Source organism: Choloepus didactylus, chromosome 1, assembly GCF_015220235.1.
Source record: "Choloepus didactylus isolate mChoDid1 chromosome 1, mChoDid1.pri, whole genome shotgun sequence".
NCBI classification, from domain to species: domain Eukaryota; kingdom Metazoa; phylum Chordata; class Mammalia; order Pilosa; family Megalonychidae; genus Choloepus; species Choloepus didactylus.
In genome coordinates this window covers 134641521-134660703 of record NC_051307.1, presented here as the reverse complement: position 1 = coordinate 134660703, position 19183 = coordinate 134641521, and the positions used below count along the sequence as shown (strand labels likewise).

Genomic DNA, 19183 nt, shown 5'->3' with positions numbered 1-19183 from the left:
CTACAGAGGTTACAGCCTATCCGAGAACACTAACTAATTCATCTTTTGAGATTTTAATTTGTACAGCCAATCCCAGAGAGCCAACTAGCTCATTATTGAGATTTTGAACTGATTAGCCAATGCCCCCCCCCCAAATTTTTATTTTTTTGCTGTGAGTTCCCGCCTCTGATACTACCTCATGTCTCTTTACATCAGGCAGATTCTCTCTTCTCTTTGTCTGGGGCTTGTTTAAACTGGTTTTGCCTCCATTTCCCTTATTCCATGCTGTCTCTATGTGAAAACGAAACTTATTCCTTTCTTACAGTCTTTAGGCAGATTAGCAGATACACTATGATGGGGGGCCCATAAGATGGAAGGAGCTTGAGTTCCCAAATCACTGCTTGGAGAACTTCCCCAATCAGGACCTGTTTTGAACTTTATAAAAGTGAGGAATAAACTTTTATTCAGATCCACTGAGATTTTGGAGAGTCTGTCTGTTCTAGGGGCTAGCATTACCTTAACTAAATCCTCCCACAGTCACAACTCTTAGCCCCACTGAGCCTAGATGGCTTTATGGCTCCTTGTTCCTGGGTCTCCTAATCATATCATAATCATAAGCTAATGAGCATATCGTAATGTAAATTTCTTCCATTGTTATATTAAGTAGCTCAAATCCTTTAAGCCTGCCCCCATTTGATATCTCTCATCTTTTATTCCATGAAGCCTACACTATACATCCTGTGATGAAGGAGAGATGCTAACCATTTAAGTTAACCACCTCTTTGTACACAAAATGGCTCATTGGGGACCCCCAATATGGCTACACAGTGTATGGATAGCTCCAGGAGGGGTCAGGGGACCCAGTATCCACAATGCAGATGCAAGAAGGGAGAGGTTCCCATTCCCCAGGGCCCTGAGGCCGGTGGAGGGCAAGGTTGGGAGTTTTACTCCTCGCCTAGGCAGAAGGGCCCGGGATAGGTGGGGTGGGGTGGGAGGGTTGTGGGTAGGGCTTAATCCTTTAGAGACTCTTGTAAAGTAGAGGAACTAATTTTTTTTGTGTGTGTGGAAGTATCCTATGTCCAGGTGCTATGTATTTTTTTTTAATTTAATGTAACATAGTCCATATAGTTGGGGAAATGAGACACCGAGAAAGTGAGTCTTTTACCCAATCTCAGACAATAGTGAGGGGTCTGACTGTTGACTGTGTCTTTTTAGCATACAAGGTAGCCTCTCTAAAGTCAACCCCAGGAACACACACACTCAGGGAGCCTTCAACTCAGATGTGAGAAACATCACTTTTTTCTTACCAGCAGAACCCCAATTTTGGTTTGGGCGGAATAAGCCCAGTTAATAAACCATATGTCCCAAATCCCTTGCAACTAGGGGCGAGTATATGACTCATCTTAGCCAATGTGGTATAACTAGAATTGTTTTAGTGGATCTTCTAGGAAAGCTGCTTAAGGCAATGGCAGACACAGCTGGCATACACTCTTTATATTCTTGCCCTTCTTTCTCCTCCTGCTTGGAACTCAGATGTGACGTCTGGAGATGTAGTTTATGTACTGTCACCAGGCGGCAACGAGATAACATCATAGAACTGCATAGCAGCCCCCTGTTGTCAACCTCTGGGCTCCTTTGATGTGAAAAAAATAAAAACATTTATTTGTCTAAGTCACCATTTCATCCAGGTTTCTGTTACTTGAAGCCAAACAAGATACTAAGTGCTTCTCCTTTGATCCTGTCTAGCGCAGAAGCAGATATTTTCCAGTGGTAAAGTACATACTGGGATCTGGTATCCTAGGCCCCAAAACACAGCTGCTGGGGTTACCAAGGCTCCTGGAAGGATGGTTGTGGGGTGCACAGGCTGAGATGCCATGATTGAGTGGGCACCACCTGAAAGGGTCGTGTTGCCTGTGGTCTGTACTCCTAGGGGAAATCGACCACCCTCCCACGGCAACTGTGCCCCCCTCTTAAGCAGGCAACCAATTTGTGTACACAAAAGGACACAGAACAGCACTTACACACACATGCCTAGACCACCAAATCATGGCACATTTTATTCCTCTTCCAGGTTGTTCCAGTTTGCTAATGCTGCTGGAATGCAAAACACCAGAAATGGACTGGCTTTTATAAAGGGTGTTTATTTGGTTTCACAGTTACAGTCTTAAGGCCATAAAGAGTCCAAGGTAAGGCATCAGCAATTGGGTTCCTTCACTGGAGGATGGCCAATGGTGTCCGGAAAACCTCTGTTAGCTGGGAAGGCACGTGGCTGGCATCTGCTCTGGAGTTTTGGTTTCAAAATGGCTTTCTCCTAGGACATTCCTCTCTAGGCTGCAGCTTCTCTCCAAAATGTCACTCTCAGTTGCTCTTTGGACATTTGTCCTCTCTTAGCTTCTCTGGAGCAAAAGATTGCTTTCAAAGGCCATCTCCAAAATGTCTCTATAATTGCTCCTCTCTCAGCTCCTGTGCATTCTTCAAAGTGTCCCTTTCTGCAGCAAGCTTGCTCCTTCTGTCTGAGCTTATGTAGTGCTCCAGTAAACTAATCAAGGCCCATGCTGAGTGGGCAGGGCCACACCTCCCCATGGAAATCATCCAGAGTTATCACCTACAGTTGGGCAGGGTGCATCTCCATGAAAACACTCAGTCAAAGAATTACAATCTAATCAACACTAATATGTCTGCACACACAAGACTGCATCAGAGAATGGCGTTTTTGGGAACAGAATACATTCAAACTGGCACACAGGTAATCATTTTTCAGCTTCTCTCCAGCTTATTTCGAACTACTTATGAAGTTTCCCAGACAATCCTACCTGGCTCTAGTCACATCAGTTGCACTTGCAGGAGAGAAGGTAGTAAGGAACTGAGCTTTGCATGGCCTCTTGAGCAGCAGTCATCACAGAGGAAACAAAGCTGCACTGAGTGAGAAGGCTGTCCATGAGACAGCATTCAAAATACCCCCAGATATTCCCAGAAATAACTGGGAAGAGGCCTTTGTTCCTATTACTATAGCTGTATAGTAAATTACCCCAAAACTTTCAGGCTTAGAACAACAATAATCATATTGATTATCTGCCGTAGTTCCTAGGGGCTAGGAATTCAAATGGGGCACAGCTAGGCTTCCTTGGAGCCTGAGGTCTGGGCTGGAAGACCCAGAGTCGGTGGCAGGGGTGGGGAGGAGCTGGAGTCACCCAAAGGCTCCTCAGTTCACGCACACGTCCGCTGGTTGACGTCGGCTGCTGGCTGGGGGCCTGGAGCATCCACTTGAGGCCTCTCCATGGAGCCTGAACTTCCTACAACATGGTGGCTGGGATCCAAGGATGAGTGTCTGGGCTAGGGGGAGGGGAGGGAAGAGAGAGACAGACAGACAGACAGAGAGGGAGAACGCCATGTAGATGCCATATTGCCTTTTATGACCAAGCCTTGGAAGTTATCCTGAGTCACTTGTGCTGCCTTCTCTTTGTTCAAGGGGGGTGTCCATCAACCCCAGCTCGTGATGGAAGCACATTAATGCTGCGTTGTAAATGCTTATGGGATGTGATACATATTGGTGACATAATCTTTGGAAAATACAATCTACCACAATGTTGAAGGAGGTTAGAGGCCCTACTTAATACTTAATACTCGGGGGTAGGGGGAGGCATGGAAATATGGTTATTACCATAAACTTGGAGAAATGGAATTACCTACTCAATTTTATGGGTATATGTACTCTCAGGCCTTTGCATTTATTCTATACTGTAGACTACAAGATCTGTAGTGTACACTTTACAGTTCTCAATGTCTTTTTCTACTCCAACTCCACCTCCAAGCTTCAGCTCACATTTCCCCTCCTTAGTGGAGCCTCCCTAGTCCCCAGATACAGATTCTTCCTGCTTCTGCTCCTTTCCCTCAGTAATCCCCAGGATCACAGAATTTAAGACAATATTTTTCTAACACCTAAATGCTTATATTACTCTCAATCAATAGTAGTTAATAGCAAACGCTCAGTGAGGCATTATTTGAATATTCCATTCCCTGATGTTCTTCTAAGTATCTAACATTTAAGTGTAAACTTCAAATTACATCTAAAAATATATATTGACTTGCTATAGCTACAAACCCAAGATACAGTAAACATGCTCTGAAGAGCTTGCCAAAATGTTGCTTCTAAGAGCCTATTAAGGAGCTTTAATATTTTATTTTGGATTATGCAGATAAATTTTATAAACAAAGTTGTTAAAAAAAATAGGGATGAGAAAGCCCTTTCTATTTCTTTCTTTATATCTCGGTAGAAGAAATAAAATACAATGAATCTAAGTCTCCATTCCACTGGGAGAGAACTGGGGCCATTCAACCTCACTCTCTTCAGGCTGATACAGAGGAGAAGGTGTCCCCCAACCCACCAACCTTAACCAACATCTATCGATGGCTTACCATGTACCACTTTACATGGTACATCATTTCATTGAATTCTCACAAAGATCCTGAAAAGTTGGTGTTGTTATTGCAATTTTGCAGAGCTAATATGTGGCAACACTTCCATTTGAACCCATAGTTACCTAATACTAAAACTCAAGCACTTCTGACACCCCACTCCTACCCCTTCTCTACAGATGTTCGCGGAAGGTCATGAGCTAAAGCCTTGCTGATCAGTCCAGCAGTGCACACACCCAGCAGGCAGCTCTCCGCCAGCACAGGGCTCTTATGGTTTTCCTTCTGGGAATAAGAAATGTTCAAATCCTGGCTCTTCCTTTTTCTGCTACCATGAACTAGTCACTCTTCTTGAATCTCATTTTCCTCTAAATTTTCTAAGATAATCTTGTTAATAATATTAACAATTTATTTATTGAGCATTTACTATGCTCTATGCATTTTGGATCATTGCATTTAATCCTCATGAAAACCTTATAAGTTAGATTCTATTATTACTTCCATTTTATGGAGGTAGAAACTAAGGCTTGATACAGGTAGGCAACCTGCTTGAAGTTACAAAGCTGGTGGTAGAATTAGGATTTAAACCCAAGTCTATCTGACCTCATGGCTTGAACTCCTAATCACCAGATATAATAGTCCCTACTAATACTTTTCTGACCCACCTCGTTGTTATACCAAATGAGATGATGCATATACAAGCATTTGGTAAATACTAAAGCATGAAACAAATATTAGCTGTTACAATTATGGTTATGTTGGGAAAACCATTCCAGAAGAGGGATATTGACTCTCTGGGAATAAATGTCCACATAAACAGGGGAATCTAGAATTCTGGAGCTAGCACCACTATGCTCCCTGGAATGAAACAAAGACAGGCAGCCAGAATGCTTTATTATTAGATGGTTCCACTTTACAGCATCCACTTTGGTCAGCTTTAAGAAAAAGTAAGCCACTGCTAAAATGTCTTTCTGAACTTCTTTAATTATAGATTAGCCTTGTCAATCTTAATAAAATTATGCTTCATATTTGAGGTTTATATATATGGAAAAGTGCTCAGAAGTAATTACATTTACTTCCCAAGCATGTCATTTTAAAAATGCTTATATTCACAGCTTGAACCCTTTAACTCTATTCGTAGACTCATTTCTAATCTGACCCTGTCTAAAGCTAAATAGTGGCTCCCTGATATTGAACAGCTTAAATGTCACATCAACATGGTCATTGATTTTTATATTTTTGTCCAGACTAGTAGACTTTAAACAAAAACAAGGGTCAAACATTAAAAAATGTGCATTTACTTCCAAATAATCTGCTTTTATTATTACAATGAGATGAACTTTTTAAAAAGTAAGAACTCTTCAAGATTTCTTATTCTAAAGAATTCTCTTAATTGATGGCAAACAGCCCTTTCTGATTTTCTCGTGGACTTAACTGAAAAAGTGGCACTTGCCTACATTATGCGGCCAAAATGTAGACTATAGGAAATCATTGGCAAACCCTAGTTCCTTAAAATATTAACTGTAGTTTCAGTTAAGGAAAAAAAATAGTGGTGTGGTAGTGCAGGAGAGGTTCCTTGGTCATGTAAGTTTGGAAAATGCTATCTTATCTTGCACCCTCTTGGGGAATCACAATGTACCTTAACAAACTAAAGGCTCTTGAATATCCTGAAGTAATGAAGCTACGTAATTTTCTTTAACTGGGCATTTCCCAAATTTACTTGACTGCAAAACCATTTTTTCCAAATAACAGTAACTGAGAATTCATGCTCTGTGAGAGTTTGGTCAAGGCCATTATAAGAGATCCTGAAAGAAAAATGACTAAGGCATGTGATCAAACCATTTGAACTTCCCACTGAGAAAATATAGCTATTTTAGAATATAAGTTTTTTACATTGAGATTATATTCTAAAAGTAATTTATATGAAATAACATATTGAAGGAAAACTCATAACACTCTAAAAACCCTACAAGTTTAATGTTGTTTATTTAAATCACATCTTACTCAACAAAGATTTTCCATAGTTTACAACATGAATATAAATGATAAAATATGAATAGGGAATCAACAAAACATAAATTTAATTAGAAAACAAAGGCCATATTAAAGTGGAAACATAAATGGGGGAAAATAAAAAAGGATAAGCCAAAACAGATGTTATAACTAAACTTTAAATTTAGTTCTGAGTTTTCCCGGCATCCAAAGCAAAAGGAGATTCATGGCCATTTACACAATTACCATCATCAAAATGAAGAAGGCTTAACAGACCCATAAAGACAGAAGGCTTTTTTGACTGAATTAAAAAAGAAAGCATTCAAAAGAGAATTGCATAGGAGACATAATGCCTCCAACCATTTTTCCAAATGCACTTACAAATTCATGTGATGATTCTTATAGCATTGCCAATGATAAAACTGAGAACTAAATATTAAATTCTATAAAGTTAATGGATTCCATTTGTCTTTGGCTGATTTCAGGAAGACAAATTACAAATCTAATAGAGTCATGATAATCCTAAGAAAAATTAGCTTTGCACTTTACCCTTTCAGAGCCAAACTAATAGGCAAGAAAGGATATGCACTCTTTGTTGTTAAATAATAACAGCTAACACTTTTATACTGCTCAGTATGTATTAAGCAGTATTTTAAGCGCTTTACGTATATTAATCATTTAATCCTAACAACAACTCTATGAAGTAGGTATTATTATTGCTATTATTATTATTATTATTATTTACCTTTCTATTTTACAGATGAGAAAATGCAGACAAGGAGATTAAGTGACTTGCCCAAGGTTACACAGCTAGTGCGGTATGGAAACTGCTTATTGTCACTAGCAGTTGAGGCCAACTTTTCCATATGGATGGGTGAGAGAAATGGGGTTAGTTTTGGGCAGCAGAGGGGAGAAGCATGACTCCATTCAATCTACCAGATCAGAGTAATCATCTAATATGTTATCTTCGCATCCCTGGGACTGAAGGTGGGTTAGGGGCCCCATCTCAGCAAGGTCCCAACTGGGAAAGCAAATCATTACAAGTATTTAAAACAGAATTTAATTATAAGAAATAAGTTATACAGCAAAAGCTGACAAACCCCCAGGGGAAGTTGAGGCAGCCAGAGATTAGCAACAGTGGGAAGGAGGAGGTGATCATGTGACAGGAGGTGGTCTAAGGGAGGTGGGTTGGGGGATGGGTATAGGATTCTGGGGAAAAGGTGACATTGGCACTGCAACTTTTATGATTTTGATCTACAGTGATGGGAAAAAGGAATTCTTGGTGGGGAGCACAGGAAAAGGGAAGGGACAATGTCTTTGAAGCAGGGGACTTGAACAACTGTATCAGGTAGTCACTTACTGAAGCAGAGGGGAGGCAAAGAGTGGGAAATAAAGGTAAAAAGGAAAATTAAGATTGTACCCTAAGGCCTTTTAAAATTCATGGTATTGGGGTGTATCTGCAGTCTTTTAAGGTGGGTATCTAGGAAGATGTTAGAAGCAGGATGCTGGGTGGATGTATTGCAGCCCTGCCCAGAGACAAATGGCCAACTCAGAATCAATGCCACTAGTCCTAGTTGTGGGCAGGGACACAGAACACCTCACATTTCATCTAGGTTCACAGAGACTATTCAGAAGGAGGTATAACAACCAGTTTTTCCTTGTAATGAAAGAGAACATTAACAGTTTCAAGTTAAAATAATAGAGTGTCAAAATGTTTCACCACATGAAATAACTCCATGTTATGAAATAACTTCATGCTATATGATTTTTCTGCCAATGTGAGCATTTGGCTGGCACGTCAGTCTACTGACAAATATAGCCTAACTTTAACAATCAATTTTTAAAAAGCATGAGTGAGAAAGAAATTCATTCAGCTGACATAACTGGAATTCTAATTTCAGATCTTCTTGGACTCACTAAATAGTTATAATATTTATGGGTTAGTTTTTATATTGCCAGCAATAAAGTAAAAGTTACTGATCTCTCCTACAAATTTGCCATAAGTAACTGGTAAACTGTTGTGAAGCAAAAATTTAAATATAGGTTATATCATTGATAAATAATAGTGTATATTCATTTGTGATTCCAGAACCCAATGCATCCTTATTTTCCCAACCATCAGCATATTGATGAGGATTGGATGGCTTAATTCATATGTAAAAGTCAAATGTAACGAAAGAGGAGAATTTAATTTTTGTTTGCAGAAATGCATACAAAAACAGCTGGCCTGTCACAGTATTACCTAAACCATTATTAATGGATTACTGAAAATGGCCACAAAAGTGACAGAAATAAACGTGTTATTTCCCCAAAGAATCTCATATTCATAGTCTAGAAAAGAGTTCAGCTTGACTCTCAGTTATATTCCTTACAAATGGCCTCTCAATGGGTCTAGAGGTGTCAGTGGGAAGACACCTGCCTTCCCCCCAGTGACTCAGGCAGGGAAGGGGTGAAATGCCCGCCAGCCCTTTTTACCTGGATTTGAGCTCAGACATCTTGGACTCCAATTTTAGCTCTGCCACCAATTTGCTCTGTGATTTAGGTATTTTAACCTCTCTTCATCTGGAAAATGGGGCTAATAATACCCTCAACCAATCTCACAGGAATGTAGTGAGGAGAAAACAAAACAGTGCATGTCGAAGTACTTTGAAAAGTTAATAAGACAAATACAAGTGTAGATATTATTTTCATAAGGGCCTGAAAATACTCAACCTTTTCTCCCCCACCCCAGCTATGTTTCCTTTTGTGCTTATTTTGAACAAAAGATACAAAGCATCTCATTTGACTTTCCTCCTCCTTCAAGCATTTGGCCTGAAAAAGCCTCAGCAGCAGCCACTCATGAAGCTGAAAAAGGAAATCCATGGCTGGAAATTTCCTGGGTCTCAAGGGAGAAACTGAGCAGGATGAACAGCAAGGGTAACTGCAATCACACAACCTGCTACAGACCTCTGCAAAGAACCAAAGAGTGGTTTAAAATCAGACAGCAGTGGGAGTGGCTTGATTCTACTTATGGCTAATCTAGAAGCAGTCTTGATTGCCGAGGTAGGAATGACACAGATTTTGTTATAAGTGTATGAGATGACAGGTGAAGGAACTTGTCCCCACACAGTTTCCTCTGCCTGGAACACTTCTTTCCTCTTTGCCTCTTTGTCCTCATCCTTTGTCACTTTCTTAGGGAGGTCTTCCCAGCTGACATTGCCCCCACCCCAGTCCAGATCACATACAGTGTAAAAATTCAGAGCGTCCTGCACTTCTCTTTCATAAGCATTGATCATTGTTTGAAATTACTGATTCACTAGAGTGACAGTTTGATTAGTGTCTGCTGCCCTCCCCTCCCACCTAATCTTGTAAATTCCCTGAGGAACTTGTAATCTTGTAAGTTCCCTGAGGGCAAGGAATGGGTTTGATTTCATGGTATCTCCAGAGCAGAGTAGAATGTCTAACTCACAGGGGGCCCTTGTTAAATATTTATTGAATGGGTGATAAAAGAAATGTGATCTGAAAAGAACTTCAAAGATTAGCTCAGATCACAAGTTATATCTAGGTAGATAATTTATGCAAATATATGCTATTTACAATAAAATCCTTAGTTTACTATTGCTTGGGATTGGGAGGATATATTGCAAATGAAGAGAAACTATAAAATGAAAGAGGCTAATGAATAAGTTATAATAACAATTCAATTCAATAATAAGGAAATATGTTGCACACTCTGAATAAAGGGTCCTTATGGACTGATGGTTTATAAGGTCCCAATTGCACATGTTTAGAAGTTTTGAAGAAGGGGCTGGAAAAAGGCGGAGCTATCTCTTCTCAGGCTTGAAGGAGTGAGCCCATGGTCAGAGGACATCAGGGAGAAATTCCTTTCTGGACCTGATATCATGTGACCATGTCATGTCCATCATGCAACATTACCTAGTCTTTCCCAAGCTATTAGGACAGCTCCCAGGACACAGGTAAAACAGCACCCCACAAGAAACAACAAGAACAACAAAACAGCACCCAGTTTTGCTATGTGCTGTTCACTTACTTCTGTTCTAAAGAGTTGAAAAATATTAGCATCATCTGGCATTCGTGTGCGCGTGAAAGCTGAATAAATGAGAAAAACATTTTTCAAAAAAACATTTTTCAAGTACTACAGTAAGATAAAGCAGCTAATATTCTATTGTTTTTCAGCTATATACTCCAAGAGACTATGCTTTTTGGATAAAGGTCACTCCCCCTTCCATATATTTTTTCTCTTGCACTCATTAACACAATTTGGTGCCAATTTTTAACAATATGAGATTTCTTTTTAATTTGTAAACTGTGACCTTCCTAATGTTTCAATTATTCTATGAAATATATAATTGCATTCCATCTTCCTCACTAAGTGGCTTGAATTGATGATTTTCTGGGAGCTAAATCTACTCCATTCATTTGTGTTCAACAAATAAAAGAACAGAATAAAGACATTGAGTAATGATGATCATGTCTTTTTCCGGGGCTTTTAAAGCTATAGGGTTTCTTTTCTTTCCTTCAGAAGGTTGTATGCAATAAATTACATTGCAAATAAAAATGAATTAACTGAAACTGAGAGATCAAAGAAGAAATAAAGAGGCGCCAGTTTCTGTAGAGGTCTGGGATGATGCTTTGGGACTATCAATTTGGAAAGAAAAAAAAATCTATTTCACAGTCACTTTGCAGACCTCATCCTTTCTTTTGTTTTCGTATACATAATTCTACCAATGTCTTATTTTATATAAGCTCAATGTTGTTCTCCTATTGTGTCCTAATATTTGGCAAACAAATTCTAATTTTTAAAGGCAAACAAATTAAATAATTTTAATGCCATTTGCTTATTAATTTCATAATAACAATAAGCATGGCACTTGCTTTATGTCACCACCCACACAACCACCCCTTTACCTCGGCCATTGCTTGTACTACTAGCAAAAATCCTAAAAGACCAAATAATAAAAACCCAAAAGGTCTTAATACCTTTCTCAATTTCATACTCAAAGTCCATATCAAACTATGAACTGCTTTCATCCTTGAGGTTGTTTGAAATTCATTAATTTTATTTCTCCTTTTTTTCCCTCTGTGGAATGTCTCCTTACTCATTTGGTTGAAGCTGAGAGAGTAGCCTGGATTTACTCCATTGTGGGGAGGAGTCAATTTTTCCTCTATTATGGTGAGCAATAACCGGAGTCCTTGAATATAGAAAATGTTTTATAAATTTGGCAAAAGAATGTGTGGATGAAAGAATAATACAATTTTCACATGTTTTTTAAGAGAATAGTTTCATCCCATTATTTTACTATGATTTGAAACCCATTGTTAATCTGGCTTTACAAAATATGTTTAAGGCCTCCCTACAGATAAATAAACCATGGCACAGAGAAACTTTGTGTCTTTAAGAAGGCTTAGAAAAATGCACCTTGCTCAACCAAGCTTGCAATGAATTATTTTGTCTGAGTGACACAGAAACTTTTCCACAGGAAAGGGTCATTTTAGAGTGTGAGGCAAAGTAAGGTGTTCCCAGCAGCACAAATATTTTAAATGTTTTCATTTAGACTATGCAATGGCCCATCTAAACCCCAATCCCCTGGTCTGTAACTAAATTAGGGAGATATAGTGTAACTTACTCAGAGTGGAACTTGGCTTTTATCTGATCCTCGGTTGAATCTTGTATGCCTCAATATTTATTCCTTTGCTTTTACTCTTATCTCTCAATGACTACGGAATTCCACCCTTCCCTTTGGCTTCAGCAGGTCCTAGTGTTCTGGGATGGGGGTGGGGGTACGAATAAATCTTAATCCTTAGAAGGTAATTGTCGATTTCAATCCGCCTTAATAAAAGTGGTAAACTCCTGGCTTCTCCATGGTGTTGCTAAAGGGGCTGAACGAACCTGCAGGTCAGGGACCACGGTAACTGCCGTCCCTTCCCCGTGTGCGCCAAGGGGCTCCTCCATGGAATGGTGGCGTCAAGGACAAGACAAACTGCCCCTTGTGCTGAGTGGGGACGCAGACTCCCATTAAAGGCAAACTTCGCAAACAAGAATAACTAAAAAAGCCCCTTCAGACGCAGATCAATGCTCAGGAACGTTGCCAACCACTTACAACCCCCGTCGACATTTCACAGATATGTTATTTATTCTCGAGTAGAAGCCGTCTTCCACTCCGCGACTGAAATGCCCGCTGAGCCTCGAGTGCTGTTGGGGATTGTCAAATGAACCGCTGGGGAAATACGCGCCCCTCTTTTCTCCTTGGTCACTTGGGTCACCTTGTCGGAGAGTTTCCCTGGTCTTCTGGGGGTGTTTCTGTGGAGCAGTGACCTGAGCCTCTCTGGGGAGTTCTCTACTAGTCCTGGAGGTCTCCTGGGGGTGCCGGCTTCCCAGACCCCGGGATCTGCCTGAAAGCAGAACTATCCCGCGGCCCCCAGCCCCAAACTATGGGATGGCTGTGGGGCTGCGCTAGCCATTAATGGCCATCATCCATTTTTAATCAGAAAGATCACAAGAAGGATGGTAAGCGAATCCCAGTCGCAAGTCAATTTAAACAACATTCCTGGGGAAATCCAATCACTTAAAACTGAGACACCTAAGCGAGCGAGAGCCCCCGCCTACGTGGCGAAGAGCGCGACCCATGAATTAATCAAAATCAAAGGGATCCCGGCCTGAGCGCGGGGCGTTAACCCTTCCCGCCCTGGAGGGTGACGAGAAGTGGGAGGAAGAGCGCAGTCGGCCCTGGCCAAGATGCCCACGGCAGCCCCGCTAAGGCCGCCTCTGCCATCTTGGGCGGCTCCGGACACTTCGCGCCCGGCCGGAGCTGCTCGGCACGCTGGGTTAAAGTTAGAAGCTCGGGAGTCTGCTCCAGCTGCGAGGAGCAGCCGCCTCCCGCAGCCTCCACGCGTCTCGGGCTCCTCCTCCCGCCCAAGCGTGGCCAAGTGAGCGCTGCTCCGGCCGCAGGTAGCTGAGGCGCAGGAGCGGCGCGCGCCGGACCCGAGCGGAGCGCCCGGGAGCGGTTGGCCGACACTCAAACAGACTCCCCAATCCTCCGCCCCGGACGTTATCAGAGGTTTGTGCGGGCCATGTGGGCATCCGGGGTCGCAGCTGAGGGCCTGTGGGTCGCACTGGCACCGCCGCCGTTGCTGCCGCTGCTGCTGCTGGCGCTGGCACTGGTGGCGCCCTCACGGGGCGCCGGGGGCGGCGGGGGCTGCGCGGAGCTGGCGTGCGGCGAGCGGGAGCGCTGCTGCGAAGCGGCCAACGCCACGGCGGTGCGCTGCTGCAAGCTGCCTCTTCACGCCTTCCTTGACAACGTGGGCTGGTTCGTCCGTAAGCTCTCGGGGCTGCTCATCCTGCTCGTACTCTTCGCCATCGGCTATTTCCTGCAGCGCATCATCTGCCCCAGCCCACGCAGGTACCGGCGAGGCCAGGCGCGGCCCGGGCAGGCGGGGGTCTCGGGGCAGCCGGGGACCGCGGGGCCACCCGACGATGACGACGACGACGACTTGCCCGCGCTGCTACACGACGAAGCGGCTGCCGGCTCGCAGGACTCGCTGCTAGACAGTGGTGGCGGCGGCCGCGGTGGCCGGGACCGGGGAGGTGGGGGCCGCCCGGCCACCGCCTGCGTCTCGGAGCACGAGCTGCGCGTAGTCTCGCCAGTCTTCTTGCAGTTGCCCAGCTACGAGGAAGTCAAGTACTTGCCCACCTACGAGGAGTCCATGCGGTTGCAGGAGCTCAGCCCTGGAGAGGTCGTGCTGCCGGTGTCGGTGCTCGGCCGTCCGCGAGGCGGTGGCGCCGGAGGGCCCGAAGGCGACGAGGGCCACTTCCAGCTCATCTGAACGCCTGGGGCCGCTTGGGGACCTCGCGGACAGAGCAGGGCTGGAGGCTGCGGGTGGGACGCGGCGGCCGGCTTGGCCGCTGCCATCGCTCCTGACTCAGACGCCGCATGGCACCCTGGACCCACCATCCTTAGCCCGGCGATGGGTGGGGATCTCATCCCACCCCCACCCCGCTGTCCCTCCGGATCTTAAGTTTCCCCACGTTTCGTTCTGCCTAAAGAGACGTTTGGCATGCTCGGCGGTAGCGGCAGACGATCCCCGTGCATAACTTCGAAGGTCGTCCTGGCTTTCAGCCTCGGCTCGGAATGTATTCACTGTAAGTGCCTGCTTCCCGAATCAAAGCGAACACGTGAGCTCTTCTGTGTGTCGAGAGAAGGGCGGGTTCCTTTAGCGATGAGGAGAAAGGGGCACAGTTACACTCCCTTCCCTCCTGCTTGGGCAGGTCGTGGTCTCCCAGGAGGGAGGAGCTGTTGTGGGGGAACCGCGTCCTGTGGCTGCTGCGTGAGGTTTTGGAAAATGAAGCGCTTGGTTATGATCAAATCTCTTACTTGTAGTGGAATCCAAAGACACCCTTGGTCTCGTCCTGCCCAAGCATCACAGCTGATGGCCCACTTTTAGGGGAAAGAGGGTACCCGTAATAACCGGTTACTTGCTGTAACCTATCCAGGAATACGGTTATATCCTAGACTGTATTCATAGTAAGGTACAGTGGACTTTTGATTTTTCTATAACTGAGAAGTTATATTTGTCTTTTATTTTTATATTATTACCATGTATCAAGTTCAGTAGGAGGGTATTTCGGTAAATTAATGACAAGAAAATCACCTTATCACCTCTTTTAGGTCATTAATGGCCAAGAAATTGCCCACACTCTGTTATTATTGCTCAATACAATATTGAACATTATTTCATTAAAATGGAAAAAAAGAGACATGGTCTAATGAGAAAACTTATGTGACATAAACGTGAAGGGTATCATATTTTCACTATATGAGAACATATTTTATTTTCAGTATGTAGTATAATATGTAACTTTTTATAACTGTATACACACTGAAGTCTAGTTCTAGATCATTTGTCACATAGGTTATATGTAAAAATAATCAATACATATATGCCATACCATGAAGCATGATGTCATGCACTTTCCCCTCCATTTTTCATTTGGAATACATTCCACAACACCCTATGAAGCCTAAGAACTTGTGACTTGTAACTTTTGTTTAAAGCCATAATTGTGCAGTAATGTGCTATGGAAGGAGTCAACCTGTCCTGAGAAAAAATAAGTGTCATTGTATCAGTTCTATCATTCTGTGAAATGTCCTTTAAGCAAAAGGTAATATAAAGTAATATATTAAAATGCATTATGTATAATGTACATATGCATATATATATTTGTGTATAGTATACAAATTGTATGCTACAATTATTACAGTTTATGACTATCATGAAAGGAAAAGGAGTAAAGCAAAAATGGTTTCTCTGATTGAGGAAGGTTAAATATTACATCAAGAAAGACTAAACTGCATCTCACGCATGGATCTTGTGATTGAAAATGTCTGACAGTTCTGAGAAATCTTAAAATGTATGAATTGTATTAGAAGATAACAGTTTTAATATTTTAAACTTCTAAAGGTTAATCATTGGATGCATATTAAAACAGAAAAATGTTTAAATCTTTGTGCAAATTTTAACAGATGTATGACTATGTAGCAGTGTATTAAAATGAAATGTACCGTTCATTTAAATGCAATTCTAAGTTTTAAATTGGGGTAAGTATCAGGAGTTGAGACTATATCAATTGAGAATGGTACAAGATTTAATGAAATCACATTATATTGAGGAATCAACTTATTAATGTTCAAATACTCTTAGGTTTTTGTTACATGTGGCTATCTATACCACCTACTGTTCAGACAAACTGGAAAGTTGCCTTATTCTTGTAAATGATACTTCCTTTGAGGGTACACTGTTTTGTACACATCTTAAAATTCATCCATATCTAAAACATTAATGTAAGTACCCAAGTACCAGAATATGAAACATATCCTATGTGTTGTTACTACTAAAAACTTATAGAACTTTACAACAAAAACCTGTTAAAATACACTTATCCCTTGTGTCAAGTATGGAACACTTCTCTCCCCTAAAATTCAGAATGTCTACAACATGGTAATTTCACTTGATACCATCATGCAATAGGATTCTATTGAATTTTAAAATTACAAGTTTTTACTTATGTTTTTTTCCCTGCACATCATACAAATTTTTATTCACATCTTTTAGTTCAATAAAAATGGGCTTGTTTGACTCTACTTTGGTTTATTCTTGCAGTTCATTGATTTACCAAACACAATTTTCAGAAATAATTTTATAGGAAAATTCTTGAAAACTATTTTTAATAATGATAAATGAGTATGTTTGATGGTAATACACACACATGAACAGACCATGTTAATATACACAGAACCTATGTGTTCAAAATACCAGAACACCTGGATAGAAATATTTTAAAGCAACAAGGGCAGTATCAGGGTGTTTAGTTTTACAGATTTCACCTGGAAGTTATTAATAGACAGCCTATTATATATATATTGCATGTGTTTATTAATGTAGAAAATGCTTATTCTCTCACCTGAAAATAATTCATGATGAGATGCTGATTTTACTTTCAGTATTCTTCTATATTTATAGTTGTAGAACATACACATATGCACATGCATGCACACACACACATGTACAGTGATTGATATTCTTAGCAAGGCTGCTACATACATACATATCTTAACCAAATACATCTGGGGGTGCCATGTTCTCCAGAAGTAACAACCTTTGTTACTGGTTTTCAGCTATCAAAGTAACTTCACATAATAAAACATTTCAAGCATATTTTATTTCCACTGACTTCTCCTAAGTAGGGAAATAATAGTGGTGGATATGTTAAGAATCCATCTGAAATATGAGAAAAAACAATGATTTTCTAAATTTATATACATATACATATGTAATATGTTATACATAATATATATAATCACCAGTTGCTTTAAAGCAGTTTATTGCTGCTTAATATCATAACTGAGTGGAAAATGTCTTCTTGAGATAGAATGATAGTTTTAAGAGGCCATTAACTGCCACATTCTGCAAATGTTGAGTGTGCTTCAACCACAGAAAATGGCATTGGTAATTAGGCCAAAGGTGTGAGGTGTACTATATAAGGAAAACAAGATTCAATTGTAGAGGCTGAAAGGAATATTAAGGAAATGGCTTCACCTAACAGTTTAAAAGGCAATATGCTATATAACAATAGTCTTGTACTTTATGTATATGGTTTCAGGTAGAATTAATAAGAGAAATAATTCAGATCAATAACTGATATGGTTCAGATTTACACAATCTGCCTTGACTTGTTACAATTTCATGAATCATAACTAATTAAATTTGGACTTCCAGGTCGAGAGAAACAATGATATATGCTGAGTTCTTTTATTTTGAGAACTCAGCATTACCATCTACCTCTCCAAAAGTGTAAGTTTCAGAGAATCAAACAATGATATTTGACAATTTCATACCAGATTTCTTCGCTAGTTTACAATTTATTCCTTTATTCTCTCTCCTCTATTTTTTATTTTTTTTTTTGGCTTAAACAAGGGGAATTTATTCTCTAATTGTTTGAGGCTAGAAGGCTTGCTTCTTCCTGGGGTTGGTAGCATCTGGTGCTGGCTTGCCACAATCCTTGGGTTTCCTTGGCTTGCATCTGTGCCTTCCGTCTCTTTTCTCGTCTGGGTTCCTGTTGACTTCCTTCTTCCAGCCTCTTCTTGTGACTTTCTCTTTACAAGGCCTCCAGTAATTAAAACCCACCCTCATCTCTCATTCAGTTGGGCTATACCTTAACTAAAAATAACAACTCCAAGAGCTCCTATTTACAATGGGTTAACACCCACAGGAATGTGGAGTAAGATTAAGAACATGCCTAAATTGGGGTACATAATTCAATCTACCACAACAGTATACCCTGAATTGATATTATACCATTCACTCATAGCATAAGAACCTTACAAATGGATATTTCCATTTCCCCCTTCTGAACTTTGTGTTACTGTTGTCATATATTTTACTTAATCATATGTCATAAACCCCTCAATGTGTTACAACTACTTAATTAGAGAAGTGGGTTCACAAAACAATCATGCATAAACTACAGGATTACTATACACCACCCCACCCCCAACATCGTGCATTGGTATGGAACATTTTTCACAATTGATGATAGCATTTTTAAAAATAATTGTACCTTTTTTAAACAGCAGGTACCTTGGTTACAATTGATGGAAGACTTAAAAATCATACTATTATATATCATCCATATAATTTACATTAGATGGATTTTTTTCCATATACTACCCTATTATTAACACCTTGTATTAGTATCATACATTTGTTATAATCCATGAAAGAACATTCTTGTACTATTAACTATAGTCCATCGTCCACAATAGGGTTCACTATGTTGTACAGTGCTATGTTTTATCTTTTGATTTTTATTCTAGTAATATATACATCCTAAATTTTCCCCTTTAATCACATTCACAACTATAGTTCAGTGCTGTGGATTATGCTCACAGTCACGTGCTACCATCATCACCATCCATTTCCACACGTTTACCATCAACCAAATAGAAATTCTGTACAAGTTAAGCACCAACTCCTCATTCTCCAACCCCAATCTATCTCCTGGTAACCTATATTGTAGATTCTAACTTTCTGAGTTTGCTTATTATAATTAGTTCATAATAGTGAGGTTGTACAATATTTATCCTTTTGTGTCTGGCTTATTTCACTCAACATAATTGTTGCTGCATGCATTGGAACTTCAAAATTATTAAAACAGGCATAGGAATAATTTGAGAACTGAAGTCAACCTTGGAGTCTCTATGTGAAAATAATACAGAAATCTTTGGAATTGTGTTGATTGTTT

The 19183-nt window shown here is 40.8% G+C and overlaps 1 protein-coding gene across 1 annotated transcript; it reads left to right on the top strand.

Annotated features, from left to right (window-relative positions):
- Nucleotides 1–13317: 13317 nt before the first annotated feature.
- On the top strand, nt 13318–16504 carry C1H3orf80 (chromosome 1 C3orf80 homolog). The gene has a single exon (XM_037841785.1). The coding sequence runs from the start codon at nt 13456–13458 to the stop codon at nt 14206–14208; it is 753 nt and encodes a 250-aa protein (XP_037697713.1). The 5' UTR covers nt 13318–13455; the 3' UTR covers nt 14209–16504.
- The last annotated feature ends 2679 nt before the right edge of the window (nt 16505–19183 follow it).

Bases quoted from the DNA above. Each gene is read 5' to 3' on its own strand.
- C1H3orf80 (XM_037841785.1), top strand. From the start codon at position 13,456: ATGTGGGCATCCGGGGTCGCAGCTGAGGGCCTGTGGGTCGCACTGGCA.